This window comes from Mauremys reevesii, linkage group 10 (genome assembly GCF_016161935.1).
Source record: "Mauremys reevesii isolate NIE-2019 linkage group 10, ASM1616193v1, whole genome shotgun sequence".
Classification (NCBI taxonomy): domain Eukaryota; kingdom Metazoa; phylum Chordata; order Testudines; family Geoemydidae; genus Mauremys; species Mauremys reevesii.
The window spans coordinates 84,698,785-84,726,666 of NC_052632.1; the positions used below are offsets into that span (position 1 = coordinate 84,698,785).

General features: G+C 45.3%; 1 protein-coding gene and 2 long non-coding RNA genes across 5 annotated transcripts; 2 read left to right on the top strand and 1 right to left on the bottom strand.

Moving 5' to 3' along the window:
- On the top strand, positions 1-507 carry LOC120373170. Its single transcript, XR_005585425.1, has 2 exons — positions 1-181; positions 261-507. It is a non-coding gene; the product is annotated as an uncharacterized LOC120373170 (long non-coding RNA).
- On the bottom strand, positions 183-10,887 carry LOC120373169. Its single transcript, XR_005585424.1, has 2 exons — positions 10,752-10,887; positions 183-491 (listed from the first exon to the last, which is right to left on the bottom strand). It is a non-coding gene; the product is annotated as an uncharacterized LOC120373169 (long non-coding RNA).
- KDM8 (lysine demethylase 8) lies at positions 10,627-27,864 on the top strand. Of its 3 annotated transcripts, none has more exons than XM_039491162.1 (8): positions 10,627-10,757; positions 12,730-13,339; positions 15,221-15,387; positions 17,208-17,340; positions 18,858-18,899; positions 22,465-22,614; positions 27,222-27,314; positions 27,411-27,864. In XM_039491162.1, exons 2-8 carry the CDS (start codon positions 12,803-12,805, stop codon positions 27,573-27,575), a joined length of 1,287 nt encoding a protein of 428 aa, XP_039347096.1. In that variant the 5' UTR covers positions 10,627-10,757; positions 12,730-12,802; the 3' UTR covers positions 27,576-27,864. The 3 variants fall into 3 exon arrangements, with proteins under 3 accessions (XP_039347096.1, XP_039347094.1, XP_039347095.1); XM_039491160.1 differs by lacking the exon at positions 10,627-10,757 and adding an exon at positions 10,998-11,154; XM_039491161.1 differs by lacking the exon at positions 10,627-10,757 and adding an exon at positions 11,040-11,154 and having other exon boundaries at positions 12,733-13,339.
- The last annotated feature ends 18 nt before the right edge of the window (positions 27,865-27,882 follow it).

The following is a 27,882-nucleotide window of genomic DNA, read 5'->3' on the forward strand; positions in this document are numbered from 1 at the left end:
CTGAAGGTGCTGAACACCTGCTATTCCTGATGAAGTCAGTGGGACTGTAGGTGTAGAGCCATCCTCAGACATTTGGTCCAATATATTACTTTTCTACACCTGACTAACAATGTAACATAACCATAGCGCCCTGTCTCTGGCTCCCAGGAATCCATGGTTGACAAAAGGAACTGAAAACCAGGTATGTTTACTGGCTCTTTATTTTCTTTTCAACCTATTACTCATTTTTAAAAAATAAATATTTTCCACATGAATTACAGGGCGAGTGGAAGATGAAATCCCTGGAGAATGAATGTCCTCTGTCTGCAGAACTAGTAGAGTACAGGCAAAAGCAGTGAAAGATTCCTCTTGCTGACTCCCTGATCATCTTCAGCCCTGTTTTGCAAGCACCACTTCCTGGGTAGGAGGGCAGGTCGGTCTCCAGGAATCATTAAAACCTTGGCTCCTCTGCTGAAAATGGTAGTAGCAGCACTTGTGGTGGTAACACTGGTCTGCAAGGAATTGAAACAGAGTCCCATAATTGATTTCCACAGGCTGCCCAACAACCCTCAAATGGTAATAACCGTTGTTCACTGGTAACATGGGCTGGACTGGTGTCAGTGACTTAGAAGTGAAAAACTGTACATACAATTCAGTCTCATGGATCCACAACGAGAGGCTCTCAATATGGCTGACACCTGACACAGCAAGCATTTCAATTTGCTATCAGATGGCAAGACTTTATGACTCAGCCTTTGCAAATACATTTACATCCACCAATGTCACTCTCAACCAGGTCATTCGCTGTAGGATAACACTGCAAGCTGTTAATAATGTTTTCTAAACCAAGGGCCAAACACAAACACAACATATGCCTAAAAATCTGCTTTTATCATATTTTAACTGAGAGAGGCCTAGTCAAGTACATGAATATTTCAAGCTATTCCATTATTCAAATCATTGAACACAATATAACCATTTTATAAGTAAATCCCCATCCACTGTATGCATAGCATGGCATAGTGAATACCTGTACCCTTTCTCTTCTCTCTCATTGACACTCCTGGCATCAACACTTTTAATCAGAGTATAAATCTGGGCCTGATTGGCTCTTCACTTACAGAACTTCTCAACCTTTCCAAGGTTTTTATACCACAATATTCTTCTAGAGACTGTGTGTACAGAACATGGTGTTATTTGGCAATGGAAAATAGAAACTCCAAATCTTTCTAATGTAATCTGCAATTTGTGAAGAGATTCCTGAGAATAATATTTAAACTTTGGGAAACAACGGCTGGATGAGAATCAGATTTACTTTTCTCACAACTTCAAGGAATTTAAAAGTTCATCTAGATGGCAAGACCAATCAGAAAGTCCATCAAAATAAGTTTGTAACATTTGTTTACACTGGAATTATCAAATATTGACAGATGTGGCCTAACAAAAGAAGTGTCCCTTTCCAAGGCAATAAATGTTCCAAAAGCATTCTGCATACAAAGCATCAGCACACTTTTAATATTCAATGACTGAAAGTGGTCAGCCAAGTTCTAGATAAATGGGCCGGGATAAAAACATCAAAAGCTCCAATCCTTTTGAGGAGACGGTCAACCATAGTATCTGAGCAACTCCCATATTAATTAGATTAGCATAGGAAGGTCCATAGTAGACTTTGCTTTATTGCTGCATGTGACAGTCTGCTATCCAAAAATAGCTAAGCCTTTCAGCACTCATCTGTAGTTTTTATAAATATATTAACCCATTTTCAAAACAAAAAAAAGGTTCAAAGTGCAGAATAGCCATCTTCTTCATATCATCATTCTACTCCACCACTATCATTCACATGTAATCAAGTCACCCCTTAACCTTCTCTTTGTTAAGCTAAATAGATTGAGCTCCTCGAGTCAATCACTGTAAGGCAGGTTTTCCAATCCTTTAATTATTCTTAGTGGCTGTTCCTTGAACCCTCTCTAATTTGCCAACATCCTTCTTGAACTGTGGACACCACAACTGGACACAGTATTTCTGGTTGCACCAGTTCCAGTACAGAAGTAATATAGTCTACTTTTAATCAAGATTCTCCTCTTTTATGCATGCCAGAGTCACATTAGCTCTTTTTGACACAGCATTGCACTGGGAGCTCACGTTCAGCTGATTATCCACCATGATCCCCAGTCTTTTTCAAGTCACTGCTTCCCAGGATAGAGTCCCCCCATCCTGTAAATATGGCTGACATTCTTTGTCATTAGTGGGTTATACTTTGCATATGGATGTAGATATAGTTTATGAGTAGATAAGGCTTCCCTACTGGTTCCTTTATTTCTCTCTCCAGATGTTCAGTTTCTTTTTGCTTTACTCAAATGGGCCAGTTCTGTGCATGTTGAATTTTAAGAGAATATAATCAAAGATTCTGGAGGTAACAGAATGCATCGTGAAAATCTAGTCTGAAATGTTATCATAAAATTAATGCAAGACGACGTCTGGTAATCGCCTTATTAGCTGGTAAGGCTGAAGGAAGAAAAAGGATAAGAGGCATTAAAGGAAAATCAAGACCTGCAGCTCTGAAATGCTTCAAGGAGTCAAAGTCCTCTACCAACATCACATTCTTTTGTCTTGTGTCTGAAAGCCCTAATGAGGATCCAGGAAGGCAAGGTGCTCAGTAGATAAATGCTGTATATTGTGCCACTTTCAACCTCCTGTGTGTGTGTGTCTCTCTCTCACACACAAGCAACATCACATAATGATTCTCAGTTTTATCGGAAAGTTTCCTCAGCATGTTCAGATTAAGTGACAAATGAATAAGAGGAAGGACCTGACTCAGAACAAATTGTATCAGAAGATGTAGCTGTCTGAAAGAAAATGAGAATGAGGCAGATGAATCCCAATACTGTGCTCTGCCCAGCATCTAGTGTCTCTATCCCTGTATTCTTACATTATGAGCACTAATTATGGATGGATTTCTTCAGCATATAAGGTTGGGTCTATGCTACAGACTGAATCATTTTTTAAATCAGTTGCTAGATCCAGCTCCATCCCAAACTCCCCATCCAATACTAGTTGAACAGCGATGACCCTCTGTTTTGTGCAGTACCAAGTTCTGTTCATGTCAAATGTGAGAAGTGTTGACATTCATATCAGTTTCCATACTATAAATGCAGCCAAAAGGGATTCTTTTCATTTTTTTTCACACCTCTCGTTTCAGCTGCTGGTGTGGCAAATAGTCACTGTGCTGAAATTAAGGTGAACTGTGATCTAGGGATTTTGCTTAGAAATAAATATAGTTCAGTGTTATTTTACTATACCCGCAAGACATACTACATCACAAGAGTAAGTCAGTCCTATATAGAGATATTTCCCATCACACATGGATTTAATGAGATTAACCTTGGACAATTGTAAGTTCTGCTCTTTAATATGTGTGGTAATTTATGTCCCTATTACTTAAAATACAAAGAGCCTGCTTCTTATGCAATGTACTATTTCTGAGCTATGCCACATTTTAAAGACAAGCTATATTCAGCATGTATTTGGTAAAAACTTGATTTCCCCAACAGTAACTTTGTATAGACTGGAATAAATACAAAGTAAAAAGATTCTTGTTTTATCTATTTTCTAAACCATTTCATGTATATTGATGAGGAGGAGAATGGAAAAGAAACAAAGATGTCATACATATTTCAATGGAATGTGCTTCAGTGAGTTGTACAAAGGAGCAAAGATGCCTGTGAGTAGGAAGAAGATAAGAGAACCATGGGCCAGGAACACAGATCCAGTTGCCTGATCTTCCAGTGGATCTTGTGGGATCAAAACCCCCTGCCCATTCTTTATGGGAGCATAAGGGGTGTGGAAAACTCTTTCAGGGGACCTAATGGAGTATTCCTCCTTTTCTGGTCCATCTCCAGGTTTTTATATGTCAGGATGAGATCCAGCCATTGGTAATTAAAGACCAAGATTCAAGCCTGTTATATTTTTTTTTCAGCTTCAGCTTTTCAGTGAGAAGAGCAAACAGCCCATTGTTGCTAAATCACAGTTTTGTGTTCAGTGTCCTTCCACAAAGCCTAAAAACCCCTTATGCTGTGTTTGTACAGAGTAATGGCCAATTTTGAAGCTTTCAGAAACTGGATGTACACTCCTGTAATGTGGCTAAAGACAAATGATTCTGGGCAAAACTTATCATTAAAACTTCATTTTATCTATAAAAAATAATAATAATCCCGAGTTAGTATTTTAATCGTTAAATACTACCAACCAGAACAAGTTCTTTTTCCACACAAAACTGAACCTTTCAAATGTAATTTGTAAAGGACTATGTAACTCTTCTAATAGGCAGAGCAAAAATTATGCTCCTAAATATTTCTACCTAGCTTTCCATGTAGCTGTAGAGTAGGAATCAATATGCCTCTACATGGTTGGTATAAACTGTTGCACTCAAAAGAGCTTTTACCCTTAAAAAAAGGGTCCTGGTTCTCACATATTCCACCATCAAGTAACTGCAAATCCAAGATCCATACTGACAAATAACACCACATATGTACTGTTTTGAATAGAACAGATTTAGTTGTGTTCCACTGCACTGCAGTTAGCTGTTAATGCCTTTGTACTGCTAACAGGTTAATACACTACAGAGCTAAATACTTCATTAAGAAAGAGTACCAGAGATGTACAAGACACACCCAATAATTAACCAAATCCAGTAACACCTTACTCCTCCATCAGTGTTCTTGGCAGGGAAAGACTTGTACCAATGGCCAAACCCAGATGCAAAGCAAGCAAGTGCTCTGCAAGCTTCTCCTCTCAAAGTCTGGTGACATTCCTTAATCCTGACTCAGACCACCCTATCATATTATAATCCTAAACCCAATACAGTTCAATCCTGACTGCAACAGCCATACGGCTTTGTCAATGTCTTTCAACTATCATAGAATATCAGGGTTGGAAGGGACCTCAGGAGGTCATCTAGTTCAACCCCCTGCTCAAAGCAGGACCAATCCCCAGACAGATTTTTACCCCAGTTCTCTAGGTGGCCCCCACAAGGATTGAACTCACAACCCTGGGTTTAGCAGGCCAATGCTCAAACCACTGAGCTATCCCTCCCCCCTCATGACTGGTAGCAACTCATTCTGTTCCAGTCCTGGGACTCTGACACAGCTTAGCTAATGAGCCTGATCCTGGACAATAAAAGTAAGTATAAGATAAAATAAGCTAAGGCCTGAATGGAGATACCTACTGGATAGCAACAGAAGTGACAAACAGAGAAGCTAATACCAAAAATCTGAAGAGAAACCAAAGAAGGAGACAAGAACACATCCTTGATAAAAACAGTTTAATAAACTCTTGAAAATAACAGTAATATGCAGAATATTTTAAAACCTAGAATGAGAAAATGAGTTTTGAAAATTAGGAAGTCTTTGTAAAAACACCTATTGATAAATAGCAGGTAAGGGGGATACTTGTAAATTTACAATGTGAAGTTAGCAAATTCAGATTGCATGTTTTATAAACTGTTAAAGGAATGAACATAAACATTATTTTATCAATAATTTTTTAATAAATCATGAAGTGAAGAGGTACCGGAAGACTGGAATACAACAAACTCAGTACCAGTCTTCAAAATAAGAAGGAAAAGAGATCCCCCAATTACCCTCCTGTAAGTCCTTAGTGAAATAATAAAAGATGCATTTTCATTAAAAAAAATCATAAGAACGGCCATACTGGGTCAGACCAAAGGTCCATCTAGCCCAGTATCCTGTCTACCAACAGTGGCCAATGCCAGGTGCCCCAGAGGGAGTGAACCTAACAGGTAATGATCAAGTGATCTCTCTCCTGCCATCCATCTCCACCCTCTGACAAACGGAGCCTAGGGACACCATTCCTTACCCATCCTGACTAATAGCCATTAATGGACTTAACCTCCATGAATTTATCCAATTCTCTTTTAAACCCTGTTATAGTCCTAGCCTTCACAACCTCCTCAGGTGAGGAGTTCCACAAGTTGACTATGTGCTGTGTGAAGAACTTCCTTGTATTTGTTTTAAACCTGCTGCCTATTAATTTCATTTGGTGACCCCTAGTTCTTGCATTATGGGAATAAGTAAATAATTTTTCCTTATCTACTTTCTCTACATCACTCATGATTTTATATACCTCTATCATATCCCCCCTTAGTCTCCCCTTTTCCAAGATGAAAAGTCCTAGCGTCTTTAATCTCTCCTCATATGGGAGGCATTCCAAACCCCTAATCATTTTTGTTGCCCTTCTCTGAACCTTTTCTAGTGCCAGTATATCTTTTTTGAGATGAGGAGACCACATCTGTAGGCAGTATTCAAGATGTGGACGTACCATCAATTTATATAGGACAATAATATATTCTCCTTCTTATTTTCTATCCCCCTTTTAATGATTCCTAACATCCTGTTTGCTTTTTTGACCGCCTCTGCACACTGCGTGGACATCTTCAGAGAACTATCCACGATGATTCCAAGATCTTTTCCTGACTCGTTGTAGCTAAATTAGCCCCCATCATATTGTATGTATAGCTGGGGTTATTTTTTCCCAATGTGCATTACTTTACATTTATCCACATTACATTTTATTTGCCATTTTGTTGCCCAATCACTTAGTTTTGTGAGATTTTTTTTGAAGTTCTTCACAGTCTGCTCTGGTCTTAACTATCTTGAGCAGTTTAGTATCATCTGCAAACTTTGCTACCTCACTTTTTACCCCTTGCTCCAGATCATTTATGAATAAGTTGAACAGGATTGGTCCTAGGACTGACCTTTGGGGAACACCACTAGTTACCCCTCTCCATTCTGAGAATTTACCATTAATTCCTACCCTTTATTCCCTGTCTTTTAACCAGTTCTCAATCCATGAAAGGACCTTCCCTGTTATCCCATGACAACTTAATTTACATAAGAGCCTTTGGTGAGGGACCTTATCAAAGGCTTCCTGGAAATCTAAGTACACTATGTCCACTGGATCCCCCTTGTCCACATGTTTGTTGACCCCTTCAAAGAACTCTAATAGATTAGTAAGACATGATTTCCCTTTACAGAAAACATGCTGACTTTTGCCCAACAATTTATGTTCTTCTATGTGTCTGACAATTTTATTCTTTACTATTGTTTCAACTAATTTGCCCAGTACCAATGTTAGACTTACCGGTCTGTAATTGCCAGGATAACCTCTAGAGCCCTTTTAAAATATTGGCGTTACATTAGCTATCTTCCAGCTGTTGGGTACAGAGGCCGATTTAAAGGACAGGTTACAAACCCTAGTTAATAGTTCCACAACTTCACATTTGAGTTCTTTCAGAACTCTTGGGTGAATGCCATCCAGTCCTGGTGACTTGTTAATGTTAAGTTTATCAATTAATTCCAAAACCTCCTCTAGTGACACTTCAATCTGTGACAGTTCCTCAGATTTGTGACCTACAAAAGCCTGCTCAGGTTTGGGAATCTCCCTAACATTCTCAGCCATGAAGACTGAAGCAAAGAATCCATTTAGTTTCTCCGCAATGGCTTTATCGCTCCTTTTGTATGTCGATCATCGAAGGGCCCCACTGGTTGTTTAGCAGGCTTCCTGCTTCTGATGTACTTAAACATTTTATTACCTTTTGAGTTTTTGGCTAGCCATTCTTCAAACTCCTCTTTGGCTTTTCTTATTACATTTTTACACTTAATTTGGCAGTGTTTATGCTCCTTTCTATTTACCTCACTAGGATTTGACTTCCACTTTTTAAAGGAAGTCTTTTTATCTCTCACTGCTTCTTTTACATGATTGTTAAGCCATAGTGGTTCTTTTAGTTCTTTTACTGTGTTTCTTAATTTGGGGTAAATATTTAAGTTGGGCCTCTATTATGGTGTCTTTAAGAAGCACCCATGCAGCTTGCAGGGATTTCACTTTAGTCACTGTACCTTTCACTAAACATCTGAAAGGTAACAGTCATGAGACATAAACAGCACTGGGGGATTATAAAATATAAATCTTGCCAGACAAATGTGATTGCTCTTTTCTGACAGAATTGCAAAAATTAATGGTTGAAGGGATCAGAGATGATGTAATATATTTGGATTTCAGAAAAGAATTTGAGACTGTGCCTCATAAAATCTTAATAGAAAAATAATTGGAATCAGTTTGGATATTTCAATCATGAAGACTGAAAACTGACAGAACTATAAACACAATGAAATAATAAATGGTCATGTATGAAGTATGAAGTAGATATCTAGTGATTCTACCAGGACGAGTGCCAGGTCTCATTTTGTTTAACATTTTCACTGCAGATCTGGAAGACAGAGAAATCAGCACATTACTAAAAGTCACAGATATATTGGGAGAGCTGCAAATACAATACAGGCACACAGAGGAACCTACTACTTTCTTCATGGCCACATCATAAGCAAAATCATGGCCATAGCCTATTAACCTATTCTGAGTGACAAAATGGTTTTCCAAACCAAAATGCCTTCTACCAAATCCAGATCCCAGCACAACTTGTGGCAAAGAGCTCTCTTTATATTTTGCAGAAACGATTGTCCAGATCAGAGGTGGTGGTGTCTTCTCCAAACAATCCTACATCAAAGGGATACAAAGGAGATTGCAAAAAAAGAAAAATCCAGCTTTTTCTCAAACCCAGTGACTTCTTTTGGCTTTTTTTACGTGGTTTGAATTTCTATGTTGCTCTAAAGTATTTACATGGACATAATATGCATGTCAGTTTTTTTTAATTCTACAGCATTATGTTCAAATTTCAATCTGTAAATGCATCTGAAGAAGTGGGTATTCACCCACGAAAGCTCATGCTGCAGAACGTCTGTTAGTCTATAAGGTGCCACAGGATTCTTTGTTGCTTTTACAGATCCAGACTAACACGGCTACCCCTCTGATACTTGACAATCTGTAAATGGGTATTTTAACTATTCCAATGGCTAAAGGGGAAGTGATGACACATCAAGGTTCTACTAGTGCCTTTTAGGAAATATTACCATATGGCACAGCCCAGAAGGGGGATGGAAATAAGTGGTTATTAGTGCCTGGAGAGAAGGGCATGGCTAATGAAATTTTGGAGGTACTTGATTGATTACGGACTGATGCCATTATTATTATTTATATTGCTCTAAAATCTAGAGGCCTGCAGTCCCTGAAAATTAGGCCTGATATAAATAACAAACTGAAACCACACAAGAATAAATATGTGAAACAATTCAGAGAAGGTATGGATCCTTTCTATTACTTAACCAAGATAACTGATCCTCCACAGATATCAGACTGAGCCCAGAAACAGAGGCCAAAACATGGCTGATGGAAGCAATCCCAAGCTCCTTCCTACTCTTCTAACATTTAAAATGGTCAGAATTCTACCCAAAACCTGTTTAGGATGTTGTGTCACACATAGTGTGTTACACTGAGAAGATAAAATCATAGGGCAGGAAAGGGCCTCACACTGTGCCCCTTCTGAGGCAGGATTAAGTATACACAGACCATTTCTAACAAATGTTTGTCTAACCTGAACTTAAAAATCTCCAAGACAGTAACCTGTTCCAGTGCTTAGCTCCCCTTATAGTTAGAAACCTTTTCCTTACATTGAAAATAAACCTCACTTGCTGCAAATTAAGCCAACTACTTCTTGTCCTACCTCATTCCAACCACCTTTACATATTTGAAGACTGTTACAATGTCCCCCTCCGCCTTCTCTAAACATGCCTAATTCTTTTATCTTTCCTTACAGATCATGCTTTCTAAACCTCTGATTTCTTTGCTCTCCTTTGAACTTTCTCCAATCCGTCCACATCTTTATTAAAGTAGCACCAAACCTGGACATACTAGTCCAGCTGAGGCCTTGGCAGCGCTACCTGGAGCGGAGTAAGCAGCCTACGCTGGCGCTCCTGTTAATGCCGCGCTCCCATCCCATTTGCCTCTTCTGCACCCGCACCACATTGTTCCCTCATGATCAATGGGCGGTGCTGAGAACCCAACTCGCTCCCGCAACACGGCAGCTGCCCCGCTCCTCCCCGCTTCCCAGGGTGGGTTTGGTATGTCCTGCCCCGATACCGCCCCCGCCCCCATTACACTTCACCTCGGGTGGGTTTGGTGCGTCCCGCCCCCCGTCCCCATTACACTTCACCTCGGGTGGGCTTGGTACGTCCCGCCCCGATACCCCCCCGTCCCCATTACACTTCACCTCGGGTGGGTTTGGTATGTCCTGCCCCGATACCGCCCCCGCCCCCATTACACTTCACCTCGGGTGGGCTTGGTACGTCCCGCCCCGATACTCCCCGTCCCCATTACACTTCACCTCGGGTGGGCTTGGTACGTCCCGCCCCGATACCCCCCCCGTCCCCATTACACTTCACCTCGGGTGGGCTTGGTACGTCCCGCCCCGATACTCCCCGTCCCCATTACACTTCACCTCGGGTGGGCTTGGTACGTCCCGCCCCGATACCCCGTCCCCATTACACTTCATCTCGGGTGGGCTTGGTACGTCCCGCCCCAAGACCCCCCTCCCGTCCCCATTACACTTCACCTCGGGTGGGCTTGGTACGTCCCCCCCCGATAACCCCCCCCCAATACACATCACCTCGGGTGGGGTGGGTGCGTCCCGCCCGCCCCCGTCACCTGGCCGGTCAGAGAACGTTTCTTCGACAGGTCTTGGTCCGTTGGCGCTCGGACCCCGCCCCGCCGCTTTCCGGCACAGCCCGCCCGCCCTCCCGCGCCACAGTGACCGGCCGGGGAGCGCCGCTCGCGGGCAGGGCGTGGGGCGGGTTCACACCCACCGGCGTGTCAGTGACGGGACCGAAGGGACCTGCCGGGCTTGGCCTGACACGGGCACATATCGCCGGGCCCCAAGGCCTGACTCGGGCCGCGGCCTGTCGCCCGCCCTCCCGCCCGCGGGCCGGGCCGGGCCGGGCCGGGCCGGGCCAGCGCAGAGCCTGAGGCGAGCGGGCCGGGCGACCACTGGGCTCCCCACAGGCCGCGGGCGGCTGCTCCGGCCAGGCCCCGCCCCCATCTGGGGCCCGGGCGGGGCCGGGAAGCGGGAGGACGGCAGGAGGCGCCGTCTCCGCGCTCTCAGCTCGGGTGGGGGCGGGGCTGCGCAGGCCCAGTAGATGCGGAACTCGGAGCGCCGGGTGGCGCGCGGGGCGCTGGCTGCAGGGCTCCGGCAGGCGGCGCTGCTGAGAGGTGCGAGGCGGTTCCCCCCGGGCTGCGCTGGGGGGGGGCGCTCTAGGGGTGAGGGGATGCACAGGGTGCGGCACTGAGGGAGGGGTGCAGGGGGGAAGGGTGCTCTAAGGGCTTTGGGTGGCACTCCCAGAGGGAGGGGTCACAAGGCGAGGAGGGTGCCCTTGGGGTGAGGGGATGTACAGGGTGGGGCACTGAGGAGGGGTGCATGGGGCGAGGTGGGGCACTCTCAGAGGGCGTGGTGCACAAGGCGAGGAGGGTGCTCTTGGGGAGAGGGGATGCACGGGGTGGGGCACTGAGGGAGGGGTACATGGGGATGGGGCACTGAGGGGGTGCATGGGAGGGGTCACAAGGCGAGGAGGGTGCTCTTGGGGCGATGGGATGCACGAGGTGGGGCACTGAGGGAGGGGTGCATGGGGCGAGGTGGGGCACTCAGAGGAGGAGTGCATGAGGCGAGGAGGGTGCTCTTGGGGTGAGGATGTACAGGGTGGGGCACTGAGGAGGGGTGCATGGGGTGAGGGGTGGGGCACTCTCAGAGGAGGAGGGTCAGGCGAGGAGGAGGGTGCTCTTGGGGCGATGGGATGCACGAGGTGGGGCACTGAGGGAGGGGTACATGGGGCGAGGGGATGGGGCACACTCAGAGGGCGGAGTGCATGAGGCGAGGAGGGTGCTCTTGGGGTGAGGGGATGTACAGGGTGGGGCACTGAGGGAGGGGTGCATGGGGTGAGGGGGTGGGGCACTCTCAGAGGGAGGGGTCACAAGGCGAGGAGGGTGCTCTTGGGGCGATGGGATGCATGAGGTGGGGCACTGAGGGAGGGGTGCATGGGGTGTGGGGGTGGGGCACTCTCAGAGGGAGGGGTCACAAGGCGAGGAGGGTGCTCTTGGGGTGAGGGGATGTACAGGGTGGGGCACTGAGGGAGGGGTGCATGGGGTGAGGGGGTGCATGGGAGTGGGGCACTGAGGGAGGGGTGCATGGGGTGAGGGGTGCATGGGGATGGGGCACTCTCAGAGGAGGGCACTGAGGAGGGGTGCATGGGGTGATGGGGCACTCTCAGAGGAGGGGTCACAAGGCGAGGAGGGTGCTCTTGGGGTGAGGATGTACCGGGTGGGGCACTGAGGGAGGGGTGCATGGGGTGAGGGGGTGCATGGGAGTGGGGCACTGAGGGAGGGGTGCATGGGGTGAGGGGGTGCATGGGGATGGGGCACTCTCAGAGGGAGGGGTCACAAGGCGAGGAGGGTGCTCTTGGGGCGATGGGATGCACGAGGTGGGGCACTGAGGGAGGGGTGCATGGGGTGAGGGGGTGGGGCACTCCCAGAGGGTGGCGTGCGTGAGGCGAGGAGGGTGCTCTTGGGGTGAGGGGATGTACAGGGTGGGGCACTGAGGGAGGGGTGCATGGGGCGAGGGGGTGCATGGGAGTGGGGCACACTCAGAGCACAGGGTGCACGAGGCGAGGAGGGTGCTCTTGGGGTGAGTGGCTGCATGAGGCGGGGTGCTCTCAGTCTGGCACTGTGACTGCCTGGCTTCCACATTGAGCCCCTTTGGCTCTGCCCACTAGTAACATTTGTGTTTGTTTACAGAAGGTGGTGGGGCAAGAGAACCAGCCCCTAATCCGAGCTGTCCAGTAGCAGTAGTCAGCCTCTGTGGGGCCTCATGTCCCGACCCAGCTCTCCTGCGGGCCTAGCCACAAGCTCCTGCCCCACTGCAGATCAGGTCTCAGCAGTGAACACCATGTGGGTGGACATCAGGGCATTGCTGCCCAACACTAAGGAAGACCTGAAATTGGACTTCAGCGAGAAAGTGGAGGAAAGTGTCATCTCACTGCTCCAGCAAGCTAGAGACCTCCTCTATGGAGCTGGAAGCCTCTGCTCTGGAAGCACAAGGGAAACGTGCTTACAAGTCAGTGAAATAATAATAGATTATTCTTGGGAAAAGCTTAATATTGGAACTTGGAGAGATGTGGACAAGGACTGGCGACGAGTCTATTCTTATGGCTGCCTTTTCAAAGTGCTGTGTATGTGCAGTGAGCAAGGCACCATAGCAGATACAATTCGGGTCTGTGACATGGGACTGCTGATGGGAGCATCCATATTGGATAACATCCTGGTTAGGATAATTAATGTCCTTCAGAAGCATCTGACCTATGGGAAACGGTCTGCTGAAGAAGACACAAAGGAGTCACAAAGAAAGGTAGCAGCTCTCAATGTTCTTGCCCACCACTGCATTACACACAGAGAGAATAGGAACTGGTGATTCCAGCAAATAACTAGATCCCAAAATCCAGGTTGGGTCAAGGAGCCACTGATCTTGGGGCGGTAAATCATGTAACTGGGCCTCTCTCGTTCTTGAGTAAAAGCAAAGATCTCAGGCAATGCAAATGAGATGAGCTTTACAGAGGCAAAAGATGATGCTTTTATGCAATCATTCCTCTTTTATTTGTTTTTGTTTACATGGAACTTTTCATCCTGTTTTCTCAGTTTACTTGCAGATCTAAAGGTATTCTGTCCCATTTTTTATCTACTTCTTGCTTATATCATCCTCTGGTTTCCCAATTAATGGGAGGCATCTATCACACTTTTGAGGTAACTTCCATTCGAGGATCTCAGTCAAAGGATCTTACAAACATGAATGAATTGATCCTTGCAGGTCCTATAAATGAGAATCATCACCATTCTGTGCCTCAGTTCCTCCATCTGTAAAATGGAGATGTCTTTGCCACTGACTCACTGCGTGACCTCTGGCACATCACAGGAAAAGAATGTCTCTAGGTTCCCAGGCCTGGGATTCACAAAATCCTTATTCCTGCATACACATAACTACTTTGATGCACTGTAAGAGCTGCCACTTGCAGCAGCTCTCTGTACATTTTACGTTTTTTGTTTTTTTTATTTGGTGACCAGCTGAAATCTCTCTTCCTTTTCTGCTTTTGTTCCTATTCTATATCCTGCTGCTGAGAAAAGAACTGATGATTGCAGCCTCCATAAGTCCAGGGCCGGCTCTACAGTTTTCGCTGCCCCAAGCAGCGCGCTGAATTGCCCCCGCGGGCAGCAGGGGCAGTCCGTGTGCCCTTAGGGCGGCAGGCGCGTTTCCGCTGCGGCGGCAATTCAGCGGCAGCTTCTATGTTTAGCTGAAGCCGCTGCAGACAGCTAAACATAAAAGCTGCTGCTGAACTGCCGCCACCGCGGAAACACGCCTGCCGCCCTAAGGGCACATGGACTGCCCCCGCCCTCTGCGGCGGCAATTCGGCGCGCTGCTTGGGGGCAAAACAACAGGGACTGCCGCCCCTTGCAGAATGCCGCCCCAAGCACCAGCTTGGAATGTTGGTGCCTGGAGCCAGCCCTGCATAAGTCAGTCCACCAGCTACTAATTGTGAGATTTTTGAGAGACACTGCAGGCTGTTCCACTGACATGCAGTACAAAGAGGCAGGGCAAGCAACACAAAGGGGAGGTCAACTTCCCCATACACTCACTAGTATGCCTGAGGGAATCTGTAAATCTGTCTTCTTCATCCATATGCGCTTAGGACATAAGAGCAGTTTACTTCAGACTCCTGGGTATTTTGGGAAGTCTTTGCAGATTGGAGGAGTGCTGAGGATTTTATCCCCATTCTGCTTAAGAACATAAGAACGGCCATACTGGGTCAGATCAAAGGTCCATCTAGCTCAGTATCCTGTCTTCTGAAAGTGGCCAGTGTCGGGTGCCCCAAAGAGAATGAACAGAACAGGTAACCATCAAGTGATCCATCCTGTCACCCATTCCCAGCTTCTGGCAAACAGAGGCTAGGGACACCATCCCTGCCCAACCTGGCTAATAGCCATTGATGGCCCCATCCTCCATGAATTTATCTAGTTCTTTTTTTAACCCTGTTGTAGTCTTGGCCTTCACAACATCCTTTGGCAAGGAGTTCCACAGGTTGACGGTAGCTTTTCTCTGTTTATGTTACATCCTCAGTTCAAGTGATTTCAGCATCCCCTTTGCTGGGAGAGACTAACACTGTTTTTAACATACATGTTTTCTGATGTAATAAAGGGCAGGTTACTTTGTTGTGCTAAAAAAATCCCTGTGTTTCAGAAAATCCGGAATGACCACACTACCGTTCCGTCAATAAAATCAGAAGAAGTTATTCCACGGCTTCACTGCCCTTCTCTAGAGCATTTCAGAGAAAATTATATGATTCCACAAAAGCCTGTCATCCTGGAGGGTATTGTTGACCATTGGCCATGTATGAAGAAATGGAGGTGAGGACAAGAGCTTAAAAACAGCTTTGTCTGTTGCCCTGATTAAGCAAGCATGTTTTCTGCACCAATTAACTCAAGCCCAGAATAACATATGCCTCTGTAAGGTATGAAATGCCAGCTCCAGTGATTCCTGCTAGGAGCATCATCTTGCTGCATAATTTGCTCTACTTCTGAAATATTTTTCATTGCTAATAGTACTTGGCTGTAACAGATCCAGTTCAGAAACTTGCATCCTAATAGATTCTGCCTTGCTAATGATAGAATAATAGAAATCAGATGTTGGAAGAGAGCTGGTTTGTCGTCAAGGCCATCTTTTCGGAGGCCAATGCAGGGAACCTCTCTTTGGTGCATTTTCTAGTGCTATACATCAGAGCTGGGCATGTATTGCCAAAGATTCTCCTGGTTATTTATTTGAATTTGCCTCAGCCATGTCTCTTGTTTCTGCAAACATTCACACAATCAAAATTTACTGAGAAATATTTGATGAAAGTGAATTTAAAAGTTGCATGTACAAGAATGATTGGAAATTAAATTTTTCATTCACAAGCACAAATATTAACACTGGAAGTGCTTTCAGGGTCAGCCTAATGATGTCATGTGACTTACCTTAACATTCAACTAAGAATGCACCTAAAATCTCAATATTGTGTAGTGAATATTTTTAGCCAAAAGCCCCTGATTAATCTATAGAGTAAAATAAATTTACAAAAAACTCTCAAATGAATTTGAGGAAACCCTTACCTGCTTGCTGATATCCACAAGCACAAATAGAAGCAACATTCATTGAATAAATGATGGTTCATTGTTCACTCAGTACTCTTATAAACCCTTTTTCTCTTCTCAAAGATGTGTTCAAATAGGAAATGGGGGTTTTTTAACTGAAGAAAAATTGTGGTATTAAGATGCATACAAACCTCACTGCTCATTCCTTTGCTGCCTGCATCCTTGGGCTTTCTGGTTGGCTGGCTTTTGAGAGCAGAGGCCTTCTCTGCATATTAGTCTTGTAAATTGCCTACCAGACTTCAGGTGCTGTGTAAATAGAAAATAATTAATAATAATATTCCAAGCAATGCAGCTTCCACCTTTTCTCATAGGGATACTCTTTCTGGAAAATGGGTGTCTTAGGAAGTGTTGTTTACATGCCATCAGGCATGAGCGGCACGTCCAATAGGCTGGAGGCGGCTGTGTCCCCCACAAACAGCCCCACGTGGCCCCACCCACACTTATTGCCAAAGCCCCCTCCTGCTTGCCCTTTTCCCCCTTGGCCCCAGCCCAGACAGGCTGCTCCTCTTCAGTGCTGCTGGGGCTGCCCAGCGCGCTTCGGGGGGTGGGGAGCTGGAGGCTCTGGAGCTGCCCACCCTGTGGTTGCGGGGACTCGGGGGGGCCGTGCACTGCCCACTCTGCGCTCGGGGGAGGGGGTGCCTGCCCTACACTTGGAGGGACCCTGCGCTGCCCACCCGCCCTGCGCTTGGGGGGCAGGCGGGGGCTGCCCGCCTGATGCTTGGGATTGAGGGGGGCTCTGGTGGGGGAAGGGGACCAGGGCCACAGGGGAGGGCTGGGCTGGCTAGGGGCTAGCCGCCCACAGCCAGCAGTTCACCCGCCGCCCATGCCATCAGGCAAACGCTCCACTGGAGTACTCAGGATGTTTCCATAATCTTCTTAGTCAGGGCAAAGGACAGAGGCAGCTGCTCTGTGACACTAATGTTCTTTGTTCACAAAACCCTCTCAGAAAATGGATTTCCCATCTGACATCCAAGCCAGGAAAAATAATGAAAATGTTAAAGCTAAGACTGAAAATAATGGAACCTGTTTTCTTCCAGTCTGGATTATCTCCGTCAAATCGCTGGCTGCCGCACCGTCCCTGTGGAAGTGGGTTCCCGGTATACCGATGAGGAATGGTCTCAGACACTCATGATTGTCAATGACTTCATCGATCAGTATATTGTGAACAAGGTCTGTTACTTTCACATTGTTTTATCTCCAGACAAAGTCTGGTATTGGACTGGGGAATTCTGTCCTAGACACACTTGGCAAAGGGTATTAGAACAGAGAGCTGCTTGCACAATACCTTACACCAGAGGTCCCAAACTGTGAGGTGTGCCCCCCGAGGAACATTTGGGGGCCCCGGCTGACAGCCACGTGCCCGGCTGAGGCCTTGCCCCTGCCCCCAGCTGTGGCTCCAGCCTCGGCCTCTTTACCTCTATCTGCTACGGGGGGAGGGAGGAGGATGACAGGGGTAAGGAGGGGCACAAGGTAAAAAGTTTGGGGACAGCTGTCTTACACGAGTCATGGTGCCTGAAATATTTTTAGGAGTTGGAAGTCCCCAATTTGCACCACTGACTCACTTTCTCCTCATCTAGATGTTAATGGACTGGAATTTTAGGAGCTTTTCTAAGCATTGAGCAGGTGACTTAAGACCACCCCTCTTCTGGGATGCCCCATGTGGGAGGGATAGTTCAGTGGTTTGAGCATTGGCCTGCTAAACTCAGGGTTGTGAGTTCAATCCTTGAGGGGGCCATTTAGGGAACTGGGGTAAAAATCTGTCTTGGGATTGGTCCTGCTTTGAGCAGGGTGTTGGACAAGATGACCTCCTGAGGTCCCTTCCAGCCCTGCTATTCTATGATTCTAGTTGCATATATATTGATCTACGTGTGAGACTGTCAATGAACAATCTAAAACTTTGCCTGTTTAAAGGGGGACTCCCTGGCCATAGAGGGGATTTTACAGGCCTGCTGGTTTTGATCGTTGCACAGATGCCATCAGGAGACTCATCCCGCGACTGTTCTTTGTGCTCTTCACAGCATATTTGCTCTTCCACTTTCCCATGAGTCTTGTATGTGACTCACTGAAACTGTGAGGATGTTAGTGTGACTAGAAAACAAACTCATCCCTTGGTTATATTCACTGATATTACAGATAATATGGGTGTGGAGCTGTAGAGGCCTTATCCTGCTATTGCATAGATCCCTTCTCTGAAGCTTCTGTTACAGGTAGAACAAGGACTCTAGAAAATCTCTCACCATTTTTTGCCCTCCATCTCGAGCAGTCATTCTGTCCCAGATGGTGACTATATCCGCCTGGCCTGACCCTGTCTAGCAAAGGCCAGGTGCCTCAGGCCAAGCCCCATAGTCATCAGTACTGTTCCTCTAATTGATTATGGTGCTCTGTGAGATCTCATAAGATCCAATTTCACTGCAACCTGTAACAAGGGATGTGAAGAAATGGGACATCAGATTAGATAGTAAACATCCCTGCACTGTGGCACAAGCATCAGGATCAAAAGTCTCTGAGCTGGCAGGACCACATGGCATCATATCTCCAGCAAAAAGAGCATTTACAGCCAAAATAGTCAGTTATTATTCAGAATAAATTATGCCAGTAATTGACTTTATTTATAAGTAACTTTCATAAATGTGAAGCCAGACCCTATACATCGTTATTCATTCTCTTTCTTTCTCTTGTAATTCCAGAATAGCATTGGATACCTTGCCCAGCATCAACTTTTTGATCAGGTAAATCTAAAAATGAATTTTTTTTTTCAGCTTGCTGTAGAGACAAGGTAATATCTTTCACTGGATCATCTTCTGTTGGTGCGGGCTAGTCTACACTAAAAGCTACATCAGCGCAGTTGCACCGCTGGAGCATGTCTGGTGAAGACGCTCTATGCCAGCGGGAGAGACCTCTCCTGTTGGCATAATAAATCCACTTCCGTGAGAGGCAATAGCTGTCCTGCTGACATAGCACTGTCCACACCAGCGCTTAGGTCGATGTAACTTACGTCGCTCGGGGGTGGCTTATTCACACCTCCTAGCACCGGCTTCAGCCCGCAGCCGGACCCCAAGACCCGCTACCCAATCCCTCCTCAGCCAGAGTTGTTGCGGGCTGACCAAAGCCCTTAGGCCTCTCCCCACCTGCTTGGAGGAGTCCCGGGCCAGCTGCAGCCACACCATGCCTCCCCAACCCAGACCCCAAGCCACCCAGGGAAAAGTGTCTTTAAGGTCCAGAAGATTTTGATATGCCCCATGCAGGTTCTGAGGTGGCTGAGAAGGCAGTATGTGCTACTGAGCTTTCTGGGTTCATCAGTAATCTCCCTGGAGTCCAGGGAGATTACTGATGAACTGGGAAGCTGAATAGAATTGCCTCTCCCCTTCTGAGTTAAAGGACTGGCTGCTCCAAGAATCAGTCATTAATGGCATCTAAAACGTTTATCCCTGCATCCCTTCCTGAGGTGACAATACAGGAATAGTTGAAATCCCCCATTTGTTACTGGGGTTTCTGTTTTTATAGCCTCTCTAATCTTCCTGGTGATTTCACAATCACCATCCTGGTCAGGTGGGCAGTAATATATTCCTACTGCTGTACTCTTACTATTCAATCATGGAATTTCTACCCCTAGAGATTCTATGGTACAGTCTGATTCATTTAAGATTTTTAGTATATTTGACTCTACTTTCTTTCACATATAATGCCACCCCCTCTCCCCCCACTAGTGCGGCCTGCTCTGTCATTTCTGTATATTTCGTACCCTGGTATTATTGTACCCCATTGATTATCATCGTTCCACCAAGTTTCTGTGATGCCTGTTGCCTCATTTAATACCAGGCACTCAAGTTCACCCATTTTAATATTTAGACTTGTAGCATTTATTTACAAGCATTTATAAAACGTGTCAGTATTTAGTTGTTTGCCTTCATGTGATGTAATTGAATGGGACTTTTTGTCCTTTGACTGTTTTTCTTCAGATCTTACTGTACTTTTTATTAACTTCTATCCTATCCTCTTTATTAGGATATAGAGTATCCCCTTTAATAAATCCTCCACTAAGGAAGGTCTCTGTCTAAACCATGTGGTTCTCTGCACCAGTCAGCTTTCTCCCACCACATGGGTTGTACTGAGGATTTCAGTTGCAGCCTGGACACTTTGTTAGTTGGAAGGAGACTCTGTATTCTCCATAATGTTTTGGGATTTCCCACCTGCACCGTAACTTGAAGGGATAGGGAGTGTCTGTAACTCTACCCTGGATCTATCCTGTTTAGTGTAGTGGTACCTTTTCAGTAGTGAGAAAATCCAGTCTTTGTAATGCTGTGTGACCATGTCATGCTGCTTGTGTGTGTGAATATAACTTGAGCAGCAGCTCTGCACCCAGGAAATAAAACTGTCGGAAATTTGGGACGGGAACAGTCTTTACAAGCAATCAGTTCAGCTGCACCACAGTAGGCAACAAGCTTCATTTCATCATCTACTCCCTGGGCGTTCAGATAAACAGAACTGGTAGCAGTCTGTAGTATGTCACCTAGTGACCTCCCTGGTGCTACAGTCTCATTTACAGTGATCTTTCTCTGCTCTTGGCGAGACTAGACAAGAGGGTTGGAATGACTCTAGACTGTGTATGGATTTAAAATAAGCCAGAGATCACTTTCTGTTGCTGATCACACGTCCCTGATCATTGTCACCACTGCAGGACAGGTGAATTGGCTTCTGAAACTCCTGTGACTGTGGCCCCACTTCTAGGGGCTGCTGTCCCTACTCTCTACACATCTTCAGAAAGTAAACTGTTCCTCTCTCCGCTTGTGCAGTTACTTCTGAACCTTCCTTCCAGTTTGCTGGAGGGGAGATGTGTCTGGTGAGGGGTGTAGACTGGGGTGACAAGGGTCAGACTGAAGGAAGGGGAGGAGGGGTTAATTTCATAGTTCAAGAGCAATCTGCTCCTCTGCCAAGACACATGCATTACAACCATGCTGACTCATTCTTGTAATTCTCATTCCCCTGTTTCCTCTACCTTCTCTCTATTTTGGCTTCCTTCATCTTGTCATGTCTCCACTTACATTGTAAGCTCTCTGGCCAGGGACACTGTCTCTGTCTGCACAGTGCCCAGCAACATGGTGTCTTGATCCAGAGGGCAGCCTTTGCATGCTATCACAATACAACGAACTACTGAGCAGGTCTCAGCCCATGAGTAAAGACACTTCTAACAATTATGCAAAAGGAGGAGGTGGGAACAGGGGAAGAAGGAAAAATAATTAAATAGTAACAATAAAAAAAAAAACCTATCTGCCCCAGGGGAAGTAGGAAGAAAAACTAAACCTTTGGTGTTCAGATACTGTAATGATGGGAAGGGTATGAAGCCCTGGGCAGACTGAGGAAGAGGAGAATGGGGCAAGTGTGTATTGTGATTAGGAGAAAGGGAGTGGGAATGGCAGGACATTTTTTTAAAAGTAGATTAAATATGTTATTTATTTCAGAGTTCTATTAAGATGCAAAAGATTTTAATAAATTTGATCAACATGCTATTAACATAGTCAATTCACTAATAAAATAATAATTTCATTAGTGTTTCTTACTGTGTTTTGAGTTTAACTACTAAAGAAGAAAATTTCTCTGCAGAATTAAAAACATTCCCATAGATTTTGGCTTTACATTACAGTAGTTTAGGGACATTTCCTACAGATCTTCTGCCGACCCTGTTGAACAATCCAACCTTTGTGTTTATTTAACCAGCTGGTTTATAATTTTGGAAATATGATTTACATGGGTGTCTCACTTCTCTCTGTTGTATTGATCTAAGTGACATTGTCCGCACTTTGAGATAGGGCCTGTTCGTCTATTCTGGACATGCCATCCATATTTACGCTGCTCTGCACATCAGCACATGCATGCAGTCATTGTGTACTTTTACATAAGAACCTAAGAACAGCCACATTGGGTCAGACCTAAGGTCCATCTAGCCCAGAATTCTGTCTTCCAACAGTGGCCAATGCCAGGTGCCCCAAAGGAAATTAATAGAACTGGCAGTCATCGAGTGATCCATCCACTGCCGTCCAGTACCAGCTCCTGGCAAACAGAGGCTAGGGACACCATCACTGCCCATCTTGGCTAATAGCCATTGATGGACCTATCCTCCATGAACTTACCTAGTTCTTTTTTTAACCCTGTTATAGTCTTGGCCTTCACAACATTCTCTGGCAATGAGCTCCACAGGCTGGCTGTGTGTTGTGTGAAGAAATACTTCCTTTTACTTGTTTTAAACCTGCTGCCTATTAATTTCATTTCTGTGTTGTTGTTGGTTATTGAGAGTAGATCCCAGAACTGAAGCAGGATATTTGCATCCCTGATTACTGCAGCCTGGGGGAAGGAGAAGAAGATAACATCACCATTAATGCTTGGTTTGGCCCAGAGGGAACCATCTCACCTCTTCATCAAGATCCACAGCAAAATTTCTTAGTCCAGGTCTGTACTCTATTTTTTTTTTTTATAACTGCATAACCTGAGTGTAACTTTAACAATACAGCTAGAATGTACATCAGTACTAGAGACGAGGGTAGCTAAAGGCTTGATTGATAAGAGTGGCATGTGTGAATAGTTTACTATGTCTCTGTTGTGTTCACCACCTTTGCACATCAGCATCTGACAGATGTTAACAGATTTATGCTATCAACATCCGGTGAGGTAGGGAAGTATTATTTATCTCCATTTTACAGTGAGGAACCCAGGCACAGAAAGGAGAAGTGAGTTTCCCAAGGTCACACCTGGAGTCCATGGCAGAGCTGGGAAGAACCCATTTCTCCAGATTCCCCGAATGGGGCATTATCCATAAAACCTTCCTTTTCCTCTCTAGGATGCAGCAGTTTTGTATGAATTTATAGCCGAGGCGGCTCCAGGCACCAGTGCACCAAGTGCGTGCCTGGGGTGGCAAGCCACAGGGGGCAGCCTGCCGGTCACCATGAGGGTGGCAGTCAGGCTGCCTTCGGTGGCATTTCCGCAGGAGGTCCGCCGGTCCTGTGGTTTAAGCGGCGGGTACGCCAAAGGTGCGGGACTGGCGAACCTCCCGCAGGCATGCCGCTGAATCCGTGTTACCAGCGGACCTCTCGCAGGCGCGCCACCAAAAGCCGCCTGACTGCCGTGCTTGGGGCGGCAAAATACATAGAGCCGCCCCTGTTTATAGCACAAGGGCAAATAACACCATCAGCCCTGATTATCTTATGAAATAGCTCTTTGTACTTCCATGAAAATTCAGAGTTTAAACCGTGTTCTCACCCCAGCCAAATTAGTGCTGGTAGGTTTAACGTTTACATTACAGAAGCACCCAGAGGCTCCAATCAGGATTGCGGCTACTTTGTACTAGCGCAGCACAAACCCGTGAAGATTGCCTGCCCAGAGTTTACAACTTAAGATGTTCAACTGTGAGTTTGTGTACAGGCTGGAGACCTCAGAGTTGCTCTTTTCTCCCCTTCAGACTCTTAACAGACACGTCAGTCAATGTACTAAGACAAACATAGCTAGTGCATGCTTTCACACTGCATTCAGCTGAGCCGTATAACTGAGGCCCTGGCTATGTGTGCTTGTTAATGAGAAGGGTTGTTAGCCTTACTTACCTAAGTACACTACATTTCAATTAGAGATTATATTCTTTATCACTTACTTTTCTAGAACTGGCTGTTTAGAATTGCCATGCAGTTAAACAGCTGCCACGTTCCACCCAGCGGTGACTGCATTTTGATAGGGAATTCTTCCTAATGTATACAGATTGCAAAGCATACTGGGATCTTTCTGGAGGAAAGGCCTTGCATAGGGTAGTATTATGAGGGAAAATCTGGATGCCTTGTCCTGCTCCAACTAGCCTTGTGACACTTGTGCCTTGAGAAGAGGAGATTCTCAGTCAGTGAATGGGGAGTGGAGTATTGTGGGCAGCAGGGGACCTCATAGCCCCAGTTTTAGTTCAACTGCTTCTCTTTTCCCAGTGTTGCCTAAGGCCTGGCTATGAATTTCCAGATCACCTCAAGGCATCGTAAGCAGGCAAAATCAATATAAAAAAAATTCAGTGTCAAGTCTCTTCAAGATATAGTGACTCAGGAGAAACTTCAGCAGTATCAAACCTTTCTTGGAGACCACCATACTTACAGTTAATGATGATAATGAAAATTTCTGGAAGGGATTAAAGGCTGCAACTCTTTCAACATGTGCTGAGTCCATTGACTATGTCACCTGCCATCACCAAGATTGGTTTGATGAGAATGATGCTGAAATTCAGGGCTCGCTCAACCAGAAAAGAAACGCTCATTGCATATGGCAAAATGACGTATCACAATCAAAAGAAGAAAGAGTCCTACCAGCAACTCAAGGCTGAAGCTCAAAGGAAAATCCGTGACATCAAAAACAAATGGTGGTGAGAAAAGACCAAGATTGAGATTTGCTCTCATAAACATGACATGAGGGGCTTTTTTCAGGCAATAGGGGCCATTTATGGTCCATGCCCCCATACTCCTATACCACTCTGAGCCCAAGATGGATCAGTGTATTTTAAAAACAGCTAAGCCATCAAAGCCAGTTGGAAGGAGCATTTTGAGTCACTCCTGAATCATGAATCAACTGTTTGATGCCACTATGAATTTATACCTCAAGACATGAAAGAGAATCTCTTGCTGATCCCCGCCATGCTCAGAGAAGTACCACGAGCCCACATGCAAACCAAGAACAAGAAGGCAACAGGACCAGATGGCATACCAGCTGAAGTCTACAAGTTTGGAGGTGAGGAACTGGTAAAGAAGGTCCACAAACTTTTTATTCAAATCTGGTATGAGAAGATTCCGGAAGACTTGAGAAATGCCAACCTTGTTACAATCTTTAAGAAAGGAGATAAGTTGGAGGGTGAAAATTATCGAGGCATTGCCTTGCTATCTACGGCAGGGGAAATTCTCACCAGTATCCTCTTAAACCAATTACTTCCCTTTGCGGAGGAAATATTGCCAGAATATGTGTGATTTCAGACCATCCCGCAGGACAACCAACATGATCTTCGTTGCCCGCTACATCCAGGAAAAGTCTCAGGAGCAAAATCAGGACCTGTACATGGCCTTCAACTCCGTCAGTCACAAAGTCGTGTGGAAGGTGCTGGCCAGATTTGGCTGCCCTCCCCAACATTTTTACGGTCATAAGACTTCTTCATGATCAGATGACTACCACCATTTTCTATAAGGGCCTGGAGACGGACCCTTTTGTCATCAAAACTGGTAAACAAGGATGTGTTATTGCACCAACCCTGTTCTCCATCTATTTAGCAGTCATTTTGGTCCTCATTAAAGACCACCTCCCTAATGGAGTTGACATTCAATACAGAATGGATAGGCAGCTGTTTAAATCGTCAGCATCTCCACTCAAAGTCTAAAGTCCTCCGGGCATCCATTAGTGATCTTCAGTATGCTGATGACTGTGCCATCCTCGCACACACAGAGGATGACTTTCAGATTTTTTTGCACAAGCTTACCAAAGCCTAGGACTCTCACTTAATCTCAAGAAGACTAAAGTGCTCCATCAGCCTGCCTCAGGCCTTGTACATGACCCACCACAAATCACCATTGAGGGACAGACTTTGGAGACATTCGAGCACTTCTGCTACCTCGGTAGCGAACTTTCTCAAAATGCAAAAATTGATAGTGAGATCCAGCACAGGATACGGGGCGAAAGTGCTCCAACGTGTTTTTATAGACCGTTACCTACATAAGGACACCAAAATCCAGGTCTATAAGACAATAGTTATTCCTATACTCCTTTATGGATGCAAAATCTGGGTGTCCTATCAACAGCTCCTCAAGAGTCTGCAGAGGTACCACTAGCAATGGCTCTGGAAGATCCTTTGCATCAAGTGGGAAGATCGCTGCACTAATGCCAGCATCCTCACTGAAGCCAATGTTACCAGCATTGAAGCAATGATCCTCATGCACAGACTTCACTGGGCTGGACATTGTGTGTGGATGCCAGACTCTCGCCTCCCAAAACAAGCCCTCTACTCTCAGCTCACCCATGATCAGAGAGTAGGACAAACTAATGTGGACATAAGCTGGGAGGAGCAAGCCACCAACCTTAATGGCGCCACGTCAAGGAGAAATGCCTTGCCCTCGAAGCTGAGAAGAGAGAAGGAATTAAAAAGAAAAAACCTTTTTCCCAGCAGGCAGCTGATCCACCAGAAAATATCTGTACCTACTGCAGGCGGATCTGTGGTTCCCAGATCGGACTCGAGAGTCCTCTCAAGACCTATATGTAAATCTGTGGTAGAGATCATCCTCAAATTGAGGGGTTGCTAGTGATGGAGGCATTATTCTATTGCTAACAGAGAGCACAAGCGCCTGTGAAGTTTCATAGCCTAGCAACTTTAGTTTAGTCTGCCAGTTAATTTAGCATCACCTGCCTGCAACTCAGAAGTGCAGGTCAATCAGTCCAGCTGCCTTTCTAATTCTACTCTCCCAATTACACATCACAACGTAGAGAACAAATTTAATGGTGGTGGAAAAATTAGACCTTGTAGAGTATGAGCAAGCTCAAGATCAGCTGGCTGCTACCTGGAAATATCACCTTTACCCTCTTGAATGTAGCACTGCTCAGCTCAGCAGGCACGGCTAACTCAATACTTTTTTTATTCACCATCCTTTCACCATTGTTTCCTTCTAGCTATGTTTGGCCCCAGCAGCACTGTGGAGACTGGATGCCATATAATTAAAAATGAATTTCAAGAGGAAGAGCTGCCTTCCCTTCCTTAAAAGCATCTCCCCAGTATTCTGGACATCTTACCTGTTCCATGAAGCCAGCTATATAGGTTACAACCCAATCTGATCGGATTTCATTCTTCATTATAGAGTACCTGTTCCTCAGTAGCAAAAATCAGGACTTTACCTGTTTTGCCCAGGATCTGGCAATCCACTGTATTCTACTGTTAAGCGCTTGTCATGATTCAGAGGGATAGAGCATTAGACTGATCACTAATTAACTGAAGTCAAACCCTATTTCAGCAGGTAATGTGCAGATTAATGACAGATGGGAAATTTATATCCTTCCACCTGCAGGTAATTGGAAGAAAATACATCCGTCTGTACTCTCCACAGGAATCAGAAAATTTATATCCACATGAAACCCAAATTCTTCACAACACTAGCCAGGTAAATAGCTGCTTAAAGTCTAAAAATTTGATAGTTTAATTTTAAATAACCAAACCATCTTTGGACCTGAAAACAAATTGTGTGTTTGCTTTATAGGTGGACGTGGAGGATCCCGATTTAGTTAAGTTCCCCAAGTTTGAACAGGCTGCATTTCAAGCTTGTATTCTGACACCAGGACAGGTTCTGTTTATTCCAGTTAAATACTGGCATTATGTACGATCTCTCGATGTCAGCTTCTCTGTCAGTTTCTGGTGGTTATAAACCATTATTTGATGTGTTGCGCAATTTAAAGTAATATAAAAAATGCAGCATGCTGTACTCTTGATTAGTGAAAGAATTTTCAGACCTTCAACAGAGGAAAGTTTTTTCTTAACATGAATGTTCTCATTATCTTCTGCTTAAAGTGCAGAGCTGGGTTAAGAAATTCAGTTCCTTCTGCTTCCTGACATAGCAAGAAATCTAAACAAAGAATCAGAAATGAGGTAGCTGCAGCAGCCACTGTTTTGTGAATGTTTCCAATACAAATTCCTAATAAAGAGCATCTGTCAAATGATCAGCTCAAGTATAC

Coding starts and splice junctions, on each gene's coding strand:
- KDM8 (XM_039491162.1), top strand. CDS start 12,803: ATGTCCCGACCCAGCTCTCCTGCGGGCCTAGCCACAAGCTCCTGCCCC. Junction 13,340..15,220: donor CAAAGGAGTCACAAAGAAAG/GTAGCAGCTCTC, acceptor CCTGTGTTTCAG/AAAATCCGGAATGACCACAC. Junction 22,615..27,221: donor AGCAAAATTTCTTAGTCCAG/GTCTGTACTCTA, acceptor TTCCACCTGCAG/GTAATTGGAAGAAAATACAT.